At 48.8% G+C, this 22316-nt stretch overlaps 1 protein-coding gene across 7 annotated transcripts in view; it reads left to right on the top strand.

Moving 5' to 3' along the window:
* stumps (DBB domain-containing protein stumps) overlaps positions 1–22316 on the top strand; it is a 166268-nt gene that overhangs the window by 92875 nt on the left and 51077 nt on the right. The window contains exon 1 of one of the 7 annotated variants that reach the window (XM_070524849.1): positions 1046–1202. The exons of 5 other annotated variants lie outside the window; for them this stretch is intronic. In XM_070524849.1, coding sequence (XP_070380950.1) covers positions 1133–1202 — 70 coding nt within the window. In that variant the 5' untranslated portion in view covers positions 1046–1132. Of the gene's footprint in view, positions 1–1045; positions 1203–13010; positions 13211–22316 lie in introns of those variants that run through there. One more of the 7 variants, XM_070524857.1, reaches the window with a different exon arrangement.

The following is a 22316-nucleotide window of genomic DNA, read 5'->3' as shown; positions in this document are numbered from 1 at the left end:
GTTAGAAGCCATCAGGCCGCATGTTCTAAACATTGCTCGCCATTAATACTACGCCAAGCGTGTCCACGTGTGCAAGTCAATTTCAATTTCGAAATATTGTGTCAGCACTTCTTTTGGTGTTTGTTTATAGGTTAAGGATCACCCGCTTCTGTGGCTCAGTGCATGACTATGCGATTGCGCTGCAGGTCACAAGGTTGCGAGTTCGATTGCCGCCCGCATTCTAATGAAGGCGGAATGCAAAAACGTTCGTGTACCGTGTTTTGGGTTCGCGTTAAAGAACTCCAGGTGGGGAAAAATTAATCCAGATCCCCCCACTACGCGTCCCTCGGCCATCACCGACTGAGCAGTTTTTGGACAGTAAACACCACAACCTTAAGGTTTAAGTATTTTACTCAGCGCATAAAAGCTTCGTGAGCTCTCTTTAAACTAAGCATGTTCTGCCTCTAGTTTCCGTATTACAAAACAGATGGGGTCAATGCACGGGCGCAGAGACAAGGCTGACGCCTGCAAAGTTCGTCTTGAGCGTAAACAGCTGTCGCTCACTCACTTGTATCCGGGCGAACGTGTCCACTGGTGTCATTCTTATGATGTATTTCACCTCGGACGGAGAGACGACGCTGCACTGCTGAACTTTGCAAGATGCCTCGGCAACAGCGCACAAATGCAGCCGACCTGAACTTGACAGTGAAGAAGGCGGCAAGCACTCCGCTGGCACACTTCGCTTACGCATCCGACGAAGTCGCCTTCGTCAGCCGCCAAGTCCAGCTATTCGTAGGAATTGCTTACAAGTTGCTCGCTTGGCGTCCCTCCCCGAAGTCCTGCCTCGGTGTTGCCGCAGCACGTGCTACCTTTGTTTACGTCTCCCGCTTTCCCACACTTATCTTTTTGTTTGTCTCGCTTTCTTGCTTTCTTTTTGTTCCCTTCCTTCGCGCGGCTCTGGAGCTAAAAATACGTTCGAGGGACCGGAGCGCGCAGCCCGCGGTTTTGAGCGAGCGCCACCGCGCGTGCACATTAGTCCGAGGCCCGCTAGCGAGGCTCCCATAGTCTACAGACGGCCGAGTGTGCACGACTCGCCGCCCGGCGTCGCCCGTGCGTGGAGAAGGCATGATCGGCGAGTGAGTCGGCTCGCAACATGGCACCCACGCCGCTGACGCACCCGGCAGACTCGGCGGAAAGCGGAGCTCACCATGCGCCGAACCACGGTACGCTGGTCACCCTCCCCACCCCCCTCGAGCATGTGCAGATTTCGACGCGCGCCCTCCATATTTCGCAATGGCTGCTGTCTCGCGTGCACGCACATCACCATAGATTTGTTTGCCTTTGCCCGCGACGTCACAGCGTGTGCGCTTTAGGTGCTGCTTGGCTTTCCCGTTCCGGGGTTTAACTATGGGGTAGCTGGCATCAAAGGGAGGTGCAGTGAAGACGGCGGCAAACGCTGCGGGCCACATGCACGCGGTCCGCGATGCTTGTCGTGTCGTGGCACGAACGCATGCAGTGCCACGCGCGTAAGGTGCGACGCCAGATTGCTCGTGATTGTGACATAGCCTCGAGAACTTCGCGCACTGCTTGCGTCTGTCAAAACAAGCCCGTGCATTGGAGCTCCGAATACGCCTAATATTTCAGGTTCTCTCGTTTTGACGCTTAATTATGCAGCCTCTGAGCAAGAAACAACACTGGACGTTGATCATGTTACCATGGCTACGCTTAGTCCAATTCAAGATTTTGCCCTCGATGTCTTCTTACCTTGTGTATACGTTCGGCTGTTTGTCAACGCCTCCCCCGAGCCGATTTTTCTTTCTATTTTTTTTTCGGTGCCCGTCATCTCATTTTTTGTAACAAGAAAAAAAGGAATTGTGCGGTTTCACGTGCCTACGCCATTATCTAGTTATTAGTCTAGGGGGCTCCGGATTGATTCTGACCCCCTGGGGTTCTGTAACGTGCACCCAGTGCACGGTACACGAGCGTTTTTGCATTCCATCCCCAGCGGCCGTTATCGAACCCTCGAGTTCAGCAGTGCGATGCCATAGCTACTGGGCTGCCGCGGCGGGCTATTCATAATAACAGTCGTCCATAAACAGTGTTGACACGTTACGACGAAACATGTAGTACTGGTAAAAACGAAACGTCTACCTGCACGTATATCGCTTCTGGGCTGTCGGAGAAGAACTTGAAGTCCCGCGTACAGGCACGGTAGAGGAACCTGATCGCATAAAGTGCACGTTAATTTCTCTATTTCGTGGTCCGAGCGTCTTGAGAGATTTTCTTAGTGTGTGAAATGCATCTGTTCAGTCCTGCCTGCGCATTTTCAATAGCGGGCAAGTTGAGGCTTTTGCACCGTTCTTGTGTCGTGGGTGGATGCAGGGCAGGGTCCTTCAATACTTTTCATCTGGTCGTGAAACGTTGTTCCGCGTAATGCTACTGGAGGGCTTCATGCTGCGCCCACCGCTGACGCACCGCGGCGCTGGCGAAAGTCGAAGGCGGACTGGAGCGCCCGCCGAACGAACGCCACGGGCGGTCTCTGCATACGCTCGCTATTGCGCAAGGGCCGGCGTGGGAATATTGACGAGGTGCGCATTGCTGCCATGTTTCTGCACAGTGTCCAGAAGCGCGAACAATTTCGAAACAACTGCGACGCCTTGTTTCATTTCCAGATTTAAACTGCGTTCGCAACAGCGGCTTAATTCGTAAATCAGAATGTACACTGGGACTACTACATCGTTAGAAACCGACTACAGAGCAAGGTGAAATCGCCCTTTTATGTAATTGCGCGTAAAAAAGCCTGCGTATCAAACTAGCAAAGCTAGCTAACTGATTAACTAACCAAATAAATAGGCAATTACTAAACTGACAAAAATAACCACCTGAATTTAAACTGATTACTAAACTAATTGCCAACTGATTACTAATTACCGACCAATTACTAAACTAATAAAGCTAACCAACCGATTAACCAACCAAACGAATGGGTAAATACTAAAGTAATTATCAAACTAGTAACTAATCTAACACATTACTATCTAAACTAACACATAAGTAACGTAACAAACTATAATAACAAGACCAATTCAACCAATAAACTAATTACATAGTAATAACTAAGTAATACGTCAACTAAACTAACTAAATAAATAAGGTAACTAACAAATCTAACCAACTGATCAACTAAGTTATCGAACTGAAATAACAAAATCATTCACTAATAACCTATCTAACTATAATAACGAAGCAAATACGATTGACTTACTAACTAATCAACTAATAACTAACACGCTAAAATATCTAACCAAGTATAACTGACTTGCCCAACTAACTAGACAAAGTGCAAATAGAGACAGGCGAACGAAACAGTTGGTCCAAGGAAGGCTACTAGGCGGGAGTGGGGCGAGGTCAGTCATAAAGCGGTGACGGTGTATAATTGAAACACAGACGCACCGCACATGAAAAATTATTTTGCCAAAAGTTCTCGTTGCATGTGGACTCTACAAACATGCTGAAATAAATGTGGAAGAGGCGCCGTTCCTCGCGAAAGATTTCCATGATCGCGCAGCCCGGCCATCTGGCGCGACAGATTGTTCACATGATGATGATTATGATTATGATGATGATTTAATGGCATTCCCTTTGAAACAGGGTGGTGACACATAGTCACCTAGCCTGCTTGATTTAATGAAGTATGCTATACACGTTTTTTTTATATATCTAGCCTTTTTGTATACATCTTCTTAATCATTTCTTTTTTACTACAATATATACCTTGTACCGCTAGTTATGGTTGTAAGAGACCCGGTCGTCTCTTCACTGCTCTTCCCTGCTTTTTTTTCCACCAATACTCTAAACGTCTCCTGCTTATCTCGACTGCCAACTGGCTGACGCTTCCGTCCACTTTAAACCCAAGCGCTTCTGGAAGGTGTATGTTACCTGGGTCTCACTGGATGAATCCCTTCCCATTGCACTAGGACGTGCTGAGTGGTCTTTAGATTTTTGCTGCAGCATACGCATGCTTCATCTAGTTCTGGATATTTGCACCGGTGTGTTTTTGTCCTTAGGCAACCGGCTCAAACCTCAAATAGCAAGGCACTGCCCTTTGTGTTATCGTACAAATTTTTCTTATTAATTTCTTTCTTCTCATTCTTGTAAATCTCCGTGGCCCTTTTTGATTCCATTCTTTGCATCCAATTAACCGTCTCTGTCTCTCTCACTTTCTTTCTGATGACTCCTGGTTGTCTACCTACAGTTTCAAATATCCTGTACTTGGTTACCAACTTTCCTTACTTCTTCGTCCATTCTGTGTCTACGCTTTTTAGTTAGATATTTGTGCACTTTAGCGCCCCATTTATTTTCATCCATGTTCCTGAGTCATCATTCAACACCAACTTTGCTCTGTGCTTCTCTGACTTCAAAAGGGGCCCAAACCATGTCACGCTGCACCGCCTCTTTTGTGCGTTTACAGTGGGCTCCCAAAGCCAGCCAGCGTAGCGATCTTTGGTTAGCTTCCAACCCCGACAAGATATACGACTTTAAGCATAGAATGACATTTGCGAACGTTAGCGTTGGTATACCATTACTCATTTTCAGGTTCCACGCACCACCTCATACTTATTGTGGCGCCACAGCGCTTTGTGTTTCATAATTGCAGCATTCCGCTTCCATTTATTCTCATATTCCCTTGGTGGGTGCTTCAGTAAGTATTTCCCTTCGTTTATGTACGTATACGCCGAGGTACTTCTATTGCTTGACTGTGGGTATGCTGTTGAATTGACACCACGTAATTACTTCTCTTCATTGAACGTCATAATTCCCGATTTCTCTGTGCTAAATTTGAGGCCTAGATTTGTCGTTGCGTTGCCACAGATATTCGCAAGTATCTGTAAATCTCTTTTATAGTTCGCTAGTATACACTATGTCGTCTGCATACATCAGTCCATGGAGCTTCTTTTGCGCCAATGAAGACAGAGGACATCCTTGCTTCAGTCATTGGTGAATTCCCGCCATTTAATTACCTTTTCGACCTTTCCATACAACCTGTACTAGTTTGTCTCTATATATCTCCCTCAGCATCTCCACGAAATCGCCCTCTATGCCTTCGTGCCTAAGAATACTCCATAATGATTCCCTGTCTACGTTGTCATAGACTCCTATAATATCTAGGAATACTGCCGATAAAAGTCCATTCTGAGCTACTGAAATCTCCACGCACTAAGTTAATGCAGACATATTATCCTTTAAGCGTCTGCCTGGCCTAAACCCCATTCTGCGATTCCCCCGTTACATCATTTTTCTCCACCCACTTCGACAGTTCCAATTTTATGGCTTGCATGCCATTCTATATATCACCGACGTTACTGTAACTGGCCTGTACGAGCCCGTCTTATCCTTATCACTTGGTCCGTCTTGCTTTCCCGCCATCCAACCGGAATTTTCTTCGTTCTAATCACTTGCTCTACGGCATTAGTCACCAGGGATTTGCTCTTTGCACCCAGCTATTTGTTTAGTTGTATTGGGATTTCATCGGGTACGGTGGGCGTGTTATTAGGGACATCATCTTCTGCTTTCTTCCAATGAAAGTTTTCTATGCTAAATTTTGATCTCTCAGGCTTCTATGTTGTTGCAGGATCGGTTTGATTCTGAACTACGCTTTCTTTCGTGCCAATGTTATCCCTAATAACCTCTGTAATGTACCGCAGCGCATTGTCTACTTCGGAGATGTTACCATCTTCATCCCTTACAGCCGTTTGTGAATTTTGTGTTGTAGCTCCGAATACTCTTATATGTTTCCAGGATCTTTTTGTGGTGCCTTTGTCTCTTTTGCGAATGTTGCGCACCCAACGTTCACTTGCGCATCTAATGTTCTCTTGCACGAGCTCACTCGCCACCTTTTTCTCGGTATTTGTTCCATCTAAGGAACATCTCTTCTTCGTGTAATCCAAACTTTTTTCTTCTCGATGATCCCTAGACGCCTGCTTACACTCTTCTATAGCTTACTTAATTTCCTTGTTCCCCCACTTACGTGATTTTCTCTTTCAAATCCAACAATTCTTGTGCCGTGTCTGTCTTATTTCCTGCTGCATAGCGTCTACCAGTTCCTTATATTCCCAGACTGCTGTAGGAAATTCTCCCATTTTCTTCTCTATGTTATTTTTTGCGATCTCTTCTATTTGCTCTTCATTCATTTTTAGATGTGCTGATGCTATTAGTTCGTGTTTTGCGTTAGTATCTCTCTCAATCATTAAAATGACCATGATCGCTACTCAGGCTGTTTTTTTCCATGTTCGTCTATTATCATTTGGTATAGTTGTTCGTAGACCATTTTCGAGACTAAGGCGTAGTTGGTACATGACTGCCTGTTTCCGCATTGCCACGTTACCTGTCCATGACACTTATTCTACCTGTTTACTACTATAAGGTCCGATTCATCACACTAGATCCAGCACTAGAGAACCGTTGTAATCAATATATCCGTCTAAATCACCCACGTGCGCGTTCACTTGTCCCACTAATTTCATCTAGCTGGCCCGATTTCTGGAACTCGTTAATGTCGCTTCTAATGCAATCAATCAATTCCTTATTTTTATCTCTGCTATCGCTACCTTTCCATACGTAAGCTACTCCCAGCCACGGCTTTCTGCCTTAAGTGCGCTAACCTGGACTCGTTCGCCTGCACCAACCCTTCTGTTATCGCCGGTTTTACTTTACGCATGTTGGAATCCCCAACAATGACAACTCGACGATTTTCCTCCTCCTCGCCGCCGAAACCTGCACCTGATGCAGCGATGCCCTCCCCTCCTGTCCTTCTCTTGCCCTTTGCCTTGTTGTCTTCTTCCGCGGCCGGCACGTCAGTAGTGACCCCTCGGTGACTTCCACTGTCGTTTCCGCCACTGCTTTCCGGCATGGTGGTTTCGGCTTGCTTAGCTGTTTTCACTTCGGAGCCATCACCATTCGCGCTGCTCGCATTGAGGCGTTCACCATTGCTTAGCGGAATGGTGGCCCTCAGCTTCACTTCTACGTTGACTAGCTTTTCTTCTACTTCCTTCCTCTTCTACTTACGCCAGCGCCTCTGGTGCCACCTTCTGTTCCTATATGAGACTTTCGGGGAAGTTTCATGACCAGATGAAAAGTATTGACGGAACATCTAGGGAAGGCGGAAGGGAGAGAGAGCTCATCGAAACAAATATTAAACGACAAAGGGGGGGGAAGGTGTTTGTACTTTTGCCGTCTGAGCCAAAAGAAAGAAAGCTCATGCTTTTTATGCGAAGCATATTACGAGGGCTCAACCCAGCTCCTCAGGCGCGGCGGTGACCATGAAATCACGTGACACCGTGACGTCACGACAGAGGAGAAGTGGCTTTGGCTCAACTCTTGCAAGACGGGCTGGGTGGGAATCGAACCAGGGTCTCCGGAGTGTGGGACGGAGACGCTACCACTGAGCCACGAGTACAACGCTTCAAAGCGGTACAAAAGCGCCTCTAGTGAATGCGGTGTTGCCTTAGAAACGCGCTGTTTCTAAGGCGTGCGTCTCTTGCTCAGGCGCACATTTCGTTGCCGCGCCGAACGCTGCTTTGCTCGACGCTCACCGCGTCCAATGCGGGGCGCGTAGTCGCTGCCCTGTAGCCCATTGTCTTACACCCCTTGGCGGGTCGACGGGAACGCTGTCGCGTTCCACTCTTGAAGGCGAAGAAGTAATGCATGAGTTGTTTCTTCGTCTAGCCGAACCAAATATAGCCAAGCAACAGCAGTTCACCAGGCTAAACAGTGGTTCAACAACTAAAATAAAGGCTAGTATGCTTCGCATCCTGGGCTTAACCTTACCTAAGCCACAGCCATTTTTTTTTTACCAAGAGAGCTTGTATAGCTCATTGTGTCGCGGCCGCCCTGGCATTTTGTCTTTTGTGCGCTCCAAGATAAATCTCGTTGACACAGACCACCTGTCTTCAAAGGTTTTGTATCCAACTTTGCTCACCATCGCTCTTTCTCAGAAACCAGACTGTAGACGTTTACTATTTTTTCTACATCCTCCTCCTTTTCTCTTACGTACATACAAGCATTAATTAAGGTACAATCAATGGTTTAACTACGGCTTTATAATTCCTATAAATGCTTATTTTGGAGGTTAGTACCTAAGAGTTAGGCTTATTTTGGTCACTGGAGCCAAAACAGCATGTACGTACCTATTAAGGATATTATCACTGCTCGTTTTTCATTCAGCACTTTGGGACGTAAGCAAATAGCCGCCATGTTACGATGTTACCAGCTATTTGCACCAACTGCCTTATGCAATCTCGCCACATTTTTCACAACAGAAATCAGTATTCTGTCAACACGTTCGCTCACATATAGGTTGCGCACTTTTCGGCTTAAAATTATCGCCATTTCTTGCAACATTTGTAGCGTGTATTTTCGCTCTTTCACCGCCTAAAAGGCTGCTTCAGATGCTCCGTCTGTGGTGCCTAAAACGCCTGCTGGTGCTTGGAGGGCTGGTTTCTGGTCACAAGAATATGAAGTCGTGTTAAACATTATTTGGATTCTGGGCTTGGGGTGTCTCTCTAGGTGTAAAAATGATTAAATAAACCGACAACCGGCCAGAATGTGTTGACATGTTGATGGAAATGGAATGAACATGATTTAAAGTGATAGACTCCATCGCGCTGTTCGTATTTTAAGTAGGAATTATAATTTTAAATTGTCAAAGAAAGTCTCAAAAACCAGTTAGTAGCGACACCTGGCGGTGAAATCTTGGTACTTAGGATGTATTCTATGCGATTACTGTACGTAAGTCGACTGTTATAAAGTGCAGCATAATTATTGCTTAAAATGTCAGTTGGTATATTATTAGACACTCGCGCATTATTCCATGCCTCGGAAATCAAAAACGCACGCGTGGCTACGGCAGCACGCTGAACTCCGTATCACGTGTAAATGCGTCGTTTCGTTTCGATCCGATTGGTTTCGTTTTGACTGGTTAAACACCAAAGCAGTTGGGCAGTAAACCACGAAAACATGTAGCTGTTATCGCAGAAATCATTTAACAATTCGAAATGCATGAATCGCAGGAAAACGGATTTGATAAACAAAACTATACTTTGTTACAGCACGGCCACACTTGTCGTCTGCCTCCCACTAATGCCGGCGTATAATCGCTATCGCTCTTACCTACCACCGTTTTCAGCGGGAGACGGTTTTCGGCGCACACTTGAGGTCGAGAGAGGTGGTGGAGCGGGGAGCAAAATAAAGTAAAAATAAAGAAAAAGAAACTACCACAATCTTACGTCGAAACATCGCGGCAACTCGGTCGACGCGTATTAGAAGCTTCGTCGGCATCGTTGAACTTCGTTTTTTCAATTGATCGAGCACGTAGTGCTGGCTCTGTGTGTTCCATATGACTTTACCGTCGCTACGGTAGCCCATTTTCGTGTGTGCGTACTCCTAAACAGTGGATACAAATGTTCGTAGTGTACAGACAGACGTTTCCTATCGTGCAGTGGTGCTGCTTGTGCAAAGCCTGCTCATGCTACCGACTCCAGTGAACATCTCGTTAGGACATTCTTATTTGCGCGGTTTACCATGTTAATGAAGCGATAAAGTGTATCCGGTGTTCCGTGTTCTAAGTCAGTGTGTCTGAACCATGCCTACTTTTCTGCGGTCCTTCTTGATTTCCCGTTTTTGCGCCTACATGTTCTTACTGATATATGACGATACAGATTAATAATTCGCAGCCGAGTAACATTAGGAGCCTGCTGCTTCTAGTTATTCTGTTATGTTAGTATTTTCGTCCAAGAATTGCCTGGTTATGCAGAACAACATTGAAACTACTTCAGCTACCATTTCTAGATTAATGGAATTTTTCTTGTTACATATAGCATCTAAGAACTGCAGACTGCATAATTATATTAGTACTTGCCGCAAAAATCAAATGCAATTGCTCTGCTTGCTTTATGTAAATCTTGACATGCTCGGCACTTATCGAGAAGTCTGGCCGAAAGCATTTCTACGATTTTGATGTGCATTCTGGCTATACAACTTTGTTTTTTTCCTAATTGGAGCTCTGCTTTATTTTTGGTAAATGTATAGCTACATCCCAGTCACCATTAGTGCTTGTCTGTGCATGGGAGATACACGACAACAGCCTGCTTCTGTCACAACTTAAATATAATTTTGTTTTACATACTTAATCATCATTTAATCGTTGCAGCCATTACACAAACACAGTACATAGTTCGGCTTTTTAAATTGCACAAATCGGTTTTAAACACCAGAAGAACTGTATCGTTTTATTAACATGATTGCCTGCGCGAATAAGAAAGTCCTAACGACATGTTCACTATACTCAGAAGCACGAGCAGTCTTTGCACCAGGAGCATCACTGCATGAAGTTAGCTTCGCCACAGTACAAGTTGTGATGCGGTGAAGCGTATTAAAAATGGGAAGGCTCAATTATAAAAAAAAAAGATATCTGTGACAGACGGAGCTGTACACTCAACCAAACCAGCTAAACCATTTGCTCCAGCTAATACAATAGCAACCAGAACAGCTAACACTCAACGCTCTTGGTTCTCCAGCCAACCATGTGCAACGTCAAATCTGCAGAGCATGAGTGCGTGGACTTCGATGCAAAGCGGCTTCTCAAGAAGCGAATTGATGTCATGGTTGCTAATGCAGTTATACGCAAGCGAGTTCGTGAGGTAATACTCTGAGTTCTATGGTCTCTATGTGACATATAAAATGACATCGACTGACGTATATGGGTGCCGGCATGACATGATTAGCTTAGCTAACCTGGCTCGATCGCGATCGAAAGTGCGCCGTGTGGCACCGTGTAAGACTCTTGCCCTTAGTTGTACTCATTTTTTTTTCAATATGTGTCGACACATTAGACACGTTGATTAACGCAAAGTCTCGCTCAAATCAATGGAGAGTGTCCTCAAATCCAGGTATCCTATCCACTGTCCATTATATATATATATATATATATATATATATATATATATATATATATATATATATATATATATATATATATATATATAATATAACACACACACACATATATATATATATATATATGTGTGTGTGTGTGTGTGTGTGTGTGTGTGTGTGTGTGTGTGTGTGTGTGTGTGTGTGTGTAAACGACACTCCGTGCGCACGACTATCCATGTCAGTGACTCAGTTTCAACTCACCGAATTCGTCGGTAGAGAGAGAGAGAGAATGAAGAGGAAAGGCAGGGAGGTTAACCAGATTTGAGTCTCCGGTTTGCTACCCTACACTGGGGATGGGGGATAGGGGTAGAAAGATGACAGTGAGGAAAACGCAAAAAAAAAAGAAAAAGGAACGCGCACACATGGAGACACACACACCTACCGGCCTGTGTGAACGACTTTAATTCATCGGTAGGATGAGGAAAGAGAAAAGAAGAAGGCAGGGAGGTTAACCAGAATGACGTCCGGTTGGCTACCCTACACCGGGGGAATGGGAAAGGGGAAAGCAAAGATCACAGGGAGACAGAGGAGGGAAGGAAAGAATGAAATTGCGGCAATTCATCGGTAGAATTTACGTACCTGATATGGGGTGGAGTACGCATAAAAGCATGAAGATGGACGCTCGAAAAGTGGACCGCCAAAGGGTAGTCGACCTCTGCCGAGAGCGAATCTGTGTAGAATGTGCTAAAATCGGGCTCGGCCTCTCTCTTATCTGGTTAATCTTTCCCGAACGCTTCCTTCCGAGCGTCCGAAGCTAGCAACATCGCCATAGACTGTGCGCTAATTTCACGACGGACAATGAGCTTTTGCTAACGGAACAAGTAAGAGGTCAGAACAGTTCACAATGCATTCAATGAATTAAAAGGTGCAAAAGCGATATATGTGCCGTTGTAAATTAACTTTCACATTATAAGCTGAAATAAAAATCCTCGTTTTCTGTCCAAACTATAGAGATGGATGACCTGCAATGAACTCACTCCGGGCAGACCTTTCCTACTCTTTATTTTGCAATCTCACTGACAAAGCCATTGAGATACTGTCATGGCGCCATGTAAACACAACACTGATGTAACCGAATGCATCTACAGTAACGGCTTCCCTGCCCATCTGTGTTGCCTCTCTACGCTAAGGGCAATCCGTTCTGTGCTACACTGAGCCACCGGGGTCGGGTAATGAAAAATGTAGCGCGTAAACTGTGGCGATCTGTTTGCACCTGTATAGACAGTTTCACAAGAAATAGCTCCGCATTTGTCGTTTGCGTTCCTTTGTCGTACGACTTTGTTTCTTTCCGTTGCAGAATGGGCGGCTTTTCTTTAAACCGCTCCCAGTCTTCGTAGTACTCCACTTCTGCTTTTCATTGAACTACCGTACGAGAACAAAAAAAAAAAAGAGTCATCTAAAAGAGAGCGCGACAGCAAGTCTCCAGCGGCATCACTGGCTCGGTATCCGTTTTTTCGTTTTCGTTCGCTGTTGTGTTGCTTTATTTCACAAGGGAGGGGCTTCTTTTCCCTTTTTCCCATTATCTTTTTTCTCTCTTCGTCGTTCTTGAACTTCTCCTGCCTCGCTTTTTCTCTGGGCGCCCGCGCGCGCTTCTGCGTGCCGGACGACGGCCCTCCGCCCCGGTGTCAACAACGAGCAGGCCCCGCGCGACACGGTCCCGCTTCTTTGCGCAGGCTCGGATGCGCTGCCGAAGCCCAGGGGCGGTGTCCGCCGCGCGAAAGAACCTCCTGGGAGGGGGGAGGGAGTATAGCTGAGCAGAGGCGTTCGCCCAGAGGGGGCCGCCAAAAGAGGGGGAGGTTGGGGGGCTCGGTCTGGGGCTCTCGGCGGCAGCGGATATGGGACCACTTCCGAACGCCCCCTCCTCGCCGCTTCCGGTGCTCGCAATGAAGCGGCGCATCTGGAAGACGGCCTCCTCCTCTCCCCAGTGAGGACGGGAGGCCTCGAAGAGAGAGAAAGCAGCAGCCCTTTCGAATCTCGGTGGCGCCGCGAGACGAACGCCTCCAGCCGAGCTCGCCAGTGACCAGCTGGAGTCTCGGGCACCGTCCTCTCGATAGCCGCGACACTCCAACTGCGCGCACGTGGCGCCCGAGAAGCCGCGCGACGCCGCACGAGCGCGTCCTGTCGCCGACTCGCCTGGCATGTGTGTGCTCCACGGGGGCCGCATTCAGCATCGCCATGCGGGAGCCTCGTAGAATGACCTGGTCGCAGTTCAAAGGATGGGCCGCCTGTCTCCGAAAAGGTCTGTGCAAAAACGTTTGCTTTCGAGAACTAGGCTTCGGCGCAATAACCGCGCCGAAACAAAGCTGGCGAAGCTATTTCGAATTGCTGACACGCGCAGGAGGAGGCTGACTGCAATGCCCCGATTGCTGCCATACGCGTGCATGCTCGCGCAGTGTCGCAGAGAACTCGCGGATGTGCACTACGCGTCAGATAAGACTTGATCGCTCGTGGGGGACTTGGTCGCTCTTCAGCCGTGAGGTAGCACGTAAATTTGTCCATTGTGAGCTTCGAATGGTGCTGGCGTATGTAGGCTGTACGAGGCTGACGATTGCGATGGGCGCTCAGGAGTCGGACGGGCAGCCTTGGTAAAGCCATGTTTCAGGCTCACCGAGTGTACACCCGCGACCCGCTCATTTCTGGTCGCCTATCTGTGACCCGAGGGAGGAAAAAAATCGCGCATTATTTCCCTCCATTCTGTTCCAGAAGAGACCGCGCTGTCTGCAAAGTTCAAATATGTCCCTGCACGTGATTTTCAAGAGCGCTTCTGTTAACTGATGATACTTTGATGCCAAATACGGAAACTCACTCATGAGTCGATTAGTTCCGGCTCAGTTAGATAGACCCGTGAGTGAGTTTCAGTGAGTCTGGCTGAATAGAATTTTGGTGAGTCTGAGTCCGAGTGAGTCCGACTCAACAAAATTTGGTCAGTGTGAGTCCGAGCGATCCCTAAGCAAAAAAATGCATTTTGTGAGTGAGTGCGAGTGAATTCTGTGTATCTTGCTGACCTATGCTGTCAGTCGTTTGTGCAGTCAAGAACATTACAGTGAGGGTGCTTTGCTTACTGGAAGTTCTTGTGGTGTGAAGTACTGTGGTGGTGTGAATTGTGGCGTGAAGTACTGTGTCGTTCAAAGGTTGTCAATCAGCGGCGCACAAACTCCATCAAAATCTTATGTTTGACCGCCACTGTAACTAAGTGGGTGCCCTTGCACGAAGTCTGCGCGTATAATGAGGCACTCATCATCCAATATTTTTTCAGGCTAGTCTGGAAATTCACGACACTAATTTATCGCTGAGAGGGAGGTTGGTTCACTATCTGTGGCTCGCCTCAGTGTCTTTCCTTACCTCCTTTACCACGCAATCTCTGTAATTCATCATCTCGTATCAGGCCTCGGTACAGCTTAGGTGGCTTTAGGTTTGATCAGGCTCTCAAAAATGATAACGCCAAATATTTCGTAAAAGGATTGAGTAAGTTATTCAGCGAGGTGCAAAAAAAAAAATATGATAGCTTCACTTGATGGCAGAAACATCATGTGGGGGATAGAAAAATGATCAGGTTGTGGTATACGAAAACAGAAGAGACAAAAAAATATGTTAAGGAAACAAATCGTAAGTGAAGAAAAGCAATTTGCAAAGCGAGCATCCCCATTGAAACGGGTTGTGACGCATGCCACTGAGGTCGCTATATATATATAGTTGCCAAGTGGCAAGATGTATAGAATTTGAGCATAGGGAATACTCGTAAAAGGGGTGTTTGTGTGGCGATGCCCTACTCACGCTGCATAAACAATAACCAAGATCGGAGCTGTGTCATACTTGACTGATTATGGTGCATTTGTTCTATGATATTCAGGCAACCTTAAGTGTGCCTAAGCAGGCGCGAAAGTTTGTGTCCGTGCTCTCGCGAGATGGAGTTTTCAGTGAACGCGCTCTTACGGAGGTACACGCAACCTCCCAAGTCGTTTCACTTGGGCTGACTCGAATGTTGAGTTGAAATATTACCCGCAGGCCAAGCTCATTAGTTGCACTAATGAGCTTGGCATGCGAACGATTAGAAAAATACATTATTCTACGAAAGTTCGTGCACCTGTCGGGGCGGTGCGCGCGAGGCGGCGAAAGTGCGGGCTGACTCTGTACGCCCTTTATACCGTGTCACGTGCAGCAATAAATGCTCAAGTTTCGCTGACGTTGAAGCTAGCGGTGCCGTCGCAGCCGATCTCACCACGTGGCTTAATCTCCTGGATTAGGAAGTTGAGAAGACGTCGCAACTCCTCGCGAGGCCAGAACGTCCGCGGCCCGGGCGACAGCGCGTCGCAGCGGTGGCCAATTGGTGCCAATCGCGGCAGATTCCGCGCTACTTTTTCGGCAGCCCTGGCACCGTTTGCTGCTCGTTCGGTCCATTCGTGGCTGACTCTATTGGCCGTGTGGTTGGCGCGGGAATCTTTGCTGGCGACCTCCTTGCGCGTTTAGGGCTCCTTTATTACGCTGGCGGTCGGCCCAACACGCTTCAATGGGCGTCAAAGAGGCGGGCCTCGGTGTGCACGCGACCGCTCAGCGGACTGTTCTATTGTGCATCACGACTTGTCTGCATGGCGTCGTGGCATAGGACGCTCTCGGTGACCGGAGCCATTCACCAGCCACTGAAAATTTAATTTTGGGGAAGCTCTGAAACTATCGCCATGGGCATAAGCCCGGTGTTTCAGCTCAAGTCTGTACCCCTAAAAGCGACATTAAAAAAGTAAGAGAGATGAAAAAACAACTGACAACTACAAAACCTTCCGTCTGATTTATTTATTTATGTATTTATTTATCAAACAGATGCCCACTTTATGTTCGCGATATGAGGCTGCGATTCCTGAAACACGCAACAAATCATAAACTAGACTATCTTTCGATACAGCGAATTTAAAACGCACATTCAAAGGCGCATCCAGAAGACGTAGCGCGGCTTCGGGAGTGTTGGACGGGGCTTCTGCACTCGTCACGAAAAACGCAGGTGCTTGTCACGTGGTATCATTGTCGCGCGGGTCGGTCAGTCATCCCGGTAGGGTGGATAGAGCGATCCCGGCTTGCAGTGGTCGCAAGGGGCACTCTCCGAAAGCTAAACGTGGGGAGAGAAAGGCCGCCACATTCCGCGAAAAGCGACAGCAGGGGACGGCGTTCATCCAACACCCTCTAGAGAACTTAAGGCCTTCTGGCTGACCCTCTCCCCTTGAGCGACGTCACGCACAAGAGGCCAACATAGAAGTTCCGTGCAGCGTGCTACGAAGCTACGAGCGGCGCACCAGTTTTGAAAATGAAGCGCGGAAGATATACAATGGTTAATCCCGCCTATTCGGAGAAGACCGAGGGGACGAAAGCGGCGACAACAATTCAATTAGTTCCAGGAGCCCTGCCACTCCTTGAATAGCTTCGGGGTTAAACAAGTCCCGGCATGCTCGGCCATGCTATTGCATGCTTCCGAACGCACATTTTTTTCTAGACGTGACCAGTGAATGTAGTCTCAACACTTGTGCTGTGCTTGCGATTGTGTGTACCGCGAGTCTTCATTGCCCCGGAATGTGGAGTGCCATGCCAAGATATGCCTATTAAGTGCTGCGTGCCCAATTGCCGGAGCAATTACATGTACAAATCAAGGCAGAAAAATAATTTCTTCAAGTTTCCGCAATATGAAGAAGCCCAGAGTGCCTGGATTAGGGTGGTACCACGTGCAGACTTCATTGTATTAGCGCACTCCAGGGTAAGATGTTCAGAACTTCTTTAAATAGTTACCTTTGAAAAATACGGAAAGTTAATAGCTCAATTACAGCAAGTGCATTTACAGAAAGTGATGATTCCTCAGAGTTCGACGCCTGCGAGGATAGACATAAATCTGAATTTGTGTTAAGGCACCTTTTGTGGTGTAGGGCGAATATTTTATTGAAAACTACTGCTGCAAGATGAATGACAAAATATTGGATGCCAATGTTAAGGCAAGGAAGAGAAAAGCTGAAACTCTGCGCAATAGGGCAGCTGTTTTCGTGTAAATAGCTGGACAAATGTTTTATATCCCATTTCTAAACTCATTTGAGTTGTTGTAAATTAGTGGACTGCGGTAATTAGTGCGTCGAAAGCAAGATTATTCGTTTGACGATAATCTAGATTGTAATAAATACATGTGTCCCCAATAGGATTGTTCATACGCAATTGTGAAGCTAATCGAGTGCATTACATTCGTCATTGCCGTGCCGTAAAAACCACAAGTACAAAATACGGAAGGAGAGGTTTTTATGGATTCAATTTACTTGAAGTAATAGGTATGAAGTATGGGGTATAATAAATAATAATTCACAAAAAACGTACATTACAAAGACGACAAAGCGCGATGCTACAAAAGCTTCTGGCATCAATACATGCACAAGCTTTACAAAGCTGCTTTGTATCTGTGCCTCTAAATAAATGGTTTGTTAGGTGCCTGCTGCTCATCCCGCAGTTTCGACTGAAGAAAACGTGTGGAGTGGTCAATAAAAGCATACGGCTGCTAGGTGAACCAAGCCGCGATCCCTTCACTGAACCCGTATCCCCGAGCGTACCGATGGCCTCTTGCCCGTGACGTCACTCGCCGAGCACTCCGGCCTTCTAGTCTAGGAGGTGTTGGTTCATCCCGTGTCCAGAAAGCGCTCCGTGAAGGAGAGTGAGTGAGTGAGTGTCAACTTTATTATTAGAAGGGGTAAGGGATAAGGGAGGCTAAGCTACGTAGGCTTCCAGGTTGTGCTTCACGATGGAGTCTTCAGCTCGTGCCAGGACCCGTGTTTGGATGTCTCGGTCGGTGCTGGAGAGAAGAGCCTCCCATTGTTCGTCGGTGGGGGGTGGCGAGACGAGGTCGGCGGGCGGGGGATCTTCCGGGCAGCCCCAGAGGATGTGGTTCAAGGAGGCAACGTCGCCGCACAGGCAGCAGCGTGGATCAATGACACCAGGGTGGATGTGCGAATACACTAGGGGGCACGGAAAGGTGCGGGTCTGGAGGCGACGCCAGGCGATCTCGGACCGCTTGGGAAGACTGCCATGTGGAGGTGGGTAGGCGTACCGTTCGAGGCGATAGTGCTGGGTAATGTCGTGGTAGGTGACCAGGGGCTCCGGCACCGGGGCGTCCAACGCGGAGGGGCCCACCGCTCGGTCGACGAATCCTCGAGCGTGTTGGTGAGCCGACTCGTTGCCAGGGTGACCCGAGTGGGCGGGGACCCAGACCAGTTCAATGTGACACGGCTCGTCCTCCAGTAGAAGTGGGCGAAGGAGCCGTAAGGTGGAAGGCGAGACGAGACCTCGGGCGAAATTGGAGATGGCGTGCTTGGAGTCGGAGAGTATGACGCTGGCGTTGGTCGAGGTGGCGGCTAAAGCGATGGCTGCCTCCTCAGCCTCGACGACGTAGGGCGTTCGAACGGTGGCGGCCGTGATTGTCGGCCCCGAGGGTGCCGAGGGTACCGAGGAGGGCGAGATGGAGACGACTGCGAAGGCGTCCCCGGGCGAGGCGTATCTGGCCGCATCCACGTAGGCGATGGCCGGGTGGTCGGCGTACTTGGCGTGAAGCATGGCCGCACGGGCTTGGCGACGGGCGTCGTGGTGTCCCGGGAGCATATTCTTGGGTAGCGGCTTGATAGAAAAGGCTGCCCGAAGAGCATGCGGTAGTGAGACCAGGTCTGGCGGGTGAGAAGAGGTGTCATGACCGATGGAAGAGAGGATGTAGCGACCGGTCGGCGAACGATGAAGGCGTTGCACCTGAGCGGTGCGGTGAGCTTCGATCAGTTCGTCGAGCGTGTTGTGGACTCCCAGGCGGAGGAGACGTGCCGTGGACGCGTTGGGGGGAAGGCCGAGAGCAGTCTTGTATGCACGGCGGATGAGGACGTCGACCTTGTCGCGTTCCGATTTGAGAAGACGAGTATAAGGAAGGCCGTACGTGAGACGGGAAACGACGAAAGTGTCCACTAGGCGGAGGAGATCGTGTTCGCGCATGCCCATGCGCCGCGCTCGGACACGAGCAAGCATGCGCGCGGTTTGCTGAACCGAAAGCGAGAGCTGGTCGATGGTGTGAGCATTATGGCGGTTTGACTGTACTATCAGCCCGAGCACCCGGAGATGCGAGACGACGGGAACGGGAGTGGAATTGGCGTGAATCGTGATGGTGGGGTGAGGCGTCTTGTGGCGACGCCGGTCGGGGGGCCGCATGAGGAGGAGGGCCGATTTGGCCGCCGAGCAAGCGAGACCGGCCGCGTGCACGTGACTTGTGACGACGTCAGTTGCGCGTTGCAACGTCTGCTCAATGTGCCCGTCGGAGCCAGACGTGACCCAAAGAGTTACGTCGTCCGCGTACAGGGTGTGTTTCAGATCGGGGATACGGTCGAGCCTGTCGGGAAGTGAGCGAAGGGCGAGATTAAAAAGGAAAGGCGACAAGACAGCGCCCTGAGGGGTGCCACGAGATCCAAGCGCATACGTGGGAGACGAGAGATCTCCCACGATGATTTCGGCCGTGCGGGCCGTGAGGAAGGAGCGAATGTAGTGGTAGGTGCGAGAGCCGGGGTTGATGGTGGCGAGTTCGGTAAGAATAGCCGAATGGGAGACGTTGTCGAACGCCTTGTGAAGGTCGAGGCTAAGGAGAGCCTTAGTGTCCGAGAAGGTGGGCGGATCGAGAAGGTCGTGGTGGAGTTGCAAGAGGACGTCTTGTGTGGAGAGGTGGGGGCGGAAACCAATCATGGTGTGGGGAAGGAGGTGGTGAGCGTCGGTGTACGTTTGCAAGCGAGCTAGGACGACGTGCTCCATGAGCTTGCCGACGCACGATGTGAGTGAGATGGGCCGGAGGTTCTCGATTGTGAGTTTCTTGCCCGGCTTCGGGATGAAAGCCACGCGAGCGTGTTTCCACGACTGGGGGAGGTTGCCGGAGCGCCAGCACTCATTCAGGAACGAAGTGAGGGCAAGGACCGAAGGGGCATCAAGATTTCGGAGTAGTTTGTTGGGAATGCGATCTGGACCGGGGGCAGAGGTGGTGCGGAGCTTGTGTAGCGCCGCGTAGACTTCAGCTTCCGTGATATCGGCATCTAGTTCGGGGTTGGGGGCCCCGGAGTAGGACGCGAGAGGGGGAGAAGAGGTGCCAGGGGGTGTCAGCTGGAGGTATTTGGCGGCCAGGTCTGCTATCAGCGACGGTGTGTCGCCGGGGTAGGCCCGGACAATGCGTTGTAATTGTTGCCGAGCGACTGACTTGGCGGAAGCAGGGTCGAGGAGGTGGCGGAGGAGATGCCACGATTGCTTGCAGCCCAACTGACCGGAGATCCCTGAGCAAAGCTGCTCCCACTGTTGGCGGGCGAGCACAGTTGTGTGATGCTCGATCTCGCGATCGAGGTATGCGATGCGGCGGCGCAGGCGACGGTTGTGACGTTGCTTATGCCAACGGTTGGTGAGGCTCGTGCGAGCGGCTAAGAGGTGGGCGAGGCGGCCGTGAAGGAGAGAAGAATGGCCGCCGCGACGCGCGCCCACCTTTCGGAGGTGGCTGTTTCAGTGGTTTGCAGTAACACGTGACCACCACCTCCCATCTTCGGGACATGTGAAGGAGCCGTGCTCGACCATGGAGGAAAAAAACACCATACGCTAGCGTTGCTACCTACGCCATGAGGCCACGCTACGTTTGGCGCGCGTTTTTAACGCGAAACTTCTAAACCGAAGCTTTTTTTGCCTCTTCCTTCGACTTTTGCGCTGCTGCTGCTGTTTCCTTGCACGCCGTGTCGGGGGTTGTTCAGAGCGTGTACATACATGGCAGGAGCGTGGAAGACAGGAAATTCGACGCGAGCAACTCGTTTTGATCTGTCCATCGCTTGGCATGTGCACAATGCCCTCTGCAGCTCCCTGGTATCGCCACATTAGACTCTTGACAGCTATATTATCCATGAACCCCATCGAAAGCATTGCAGAAACTGCAGCACTTACCTTTCTATAACGTGCAAGTCCAGAGGGGACGTGGATAGAACTGTAGAGAGAAAGGGGAAAGGAGGCAGGGAATGGGTAGAACTGACGCACTCGCGAAACAAGTGAACAAGCCTTGCCACTCACGCAGCTCCCGTACAGGGAAAGAGAGCGGGAGAGGGAGGGAGAGGGAAAAGATGACGTGATAAGAGAAGGAAACAGCGGTTGCGGACAAACTGAAGGTATGGTAAGTTACGCTTCTGCTACGTCGTAAAAATAAACGCCATGCAAATATGTCAATTGGGCAACTGACGCAATGCGTGCGCACTCAAAGCCGCATTAAAACACTGCAGGGTTCAGGCGACACTGCGGAAGCGGTTGCACGTCAAATCGACACTTGTGTGCGCGGTGCGGTAGCTTGATCGATATGGCATTGCTCGAGGTTGCGGGTACAATCGCGACATTGGCAGCGAAAAACAAAAACACTGGTGCACTTAGATTTTCGCGCACGTTAAAAAACGCCAAGGTCTCAAAATTAATCCGGGGTCCGCCACTATGGCGTGCCTCATAATCCGATCGTCGTTTTGGCACGTACAACCCCATAATGCATCTAAAGTTTAACCCTTCTGCCACGATGTGATGTGCCATGTGACGCAATGGTAATGCTCAACACGCTCAGAGATCATGAACAATGGCGCACAAGAACGCATCAAGCGAACACGTCTCCCAGGGCGTTTTGTGTACTGCACAAACAAACAGCATTGGTGCACGCGATGTATCGTTTAACATCAACTCACCACTCTCGTATAGGACTAAACGCTTAAAAAATTATACATTCACAGTCAACACCACCTCTAATCATCGTCAATCAAAACAAACAGCATAGAAAGCTTCACCTGCATAGATTCCCACAGTGCGTGGGATCGTCTGGTTTTTTTTTTCTTTTTTTTTGAAACTGTTCTGAAAGCGTAAGTCACATGAGGATCGCATTGATGAGCAAAATATCAATTTCTTACGGCAGCAGGGAATAATACATTCATCCGTATCTTGTCGCTTGTTTCCACGTGCTTCTATAAGAAAGAGCAAGCAGCCAGAATCCCTAAAAAATATGCCCGCATTTCAAACCAGCCTGTTCTCTTTTTTTTTTTCTGTCGCCCTCACTGTCCGACAGTGACGGCGTATTAGCTGTTGACGCCACCAGTTACAAAGCAAACGACACAAAACCTGATTGTAGCAGATAGCGGCAACAAGGCTGCTGTTCATATATTTTATAGCCGTTAGTTACATTTTATCACCGACAAAAACTCTGGTGACTTTTGACCGTGTAAATGTGGTGGCTGTCTTGCGCATCTCTGCGCTTCCTGTAGCGCGTGAAGTAGTTCAGCGTGCTAAAGAACGCAGGAATAATTATTTCAATAAGC

This window comes from Dermacentor albipictus, chromosome 1 (genome assembly GCF_038994185.2).
Source record: "Dermacentor albipictus isolate Rhodes 1998 colony chromosome 1, USDA_Dalb.pri_finalv2, whole genome shotgun sequence".
Classification (NCBI taxonomy): Eukaryota; Metazoa; Arthropoda; class Arachnida; order Ixodida; family Ixodidae; genus Dermacentor; species Dermacentor albipictus.
This window is presented reverse-complemented; position numbering and strand designations above follow the sequence as displayed.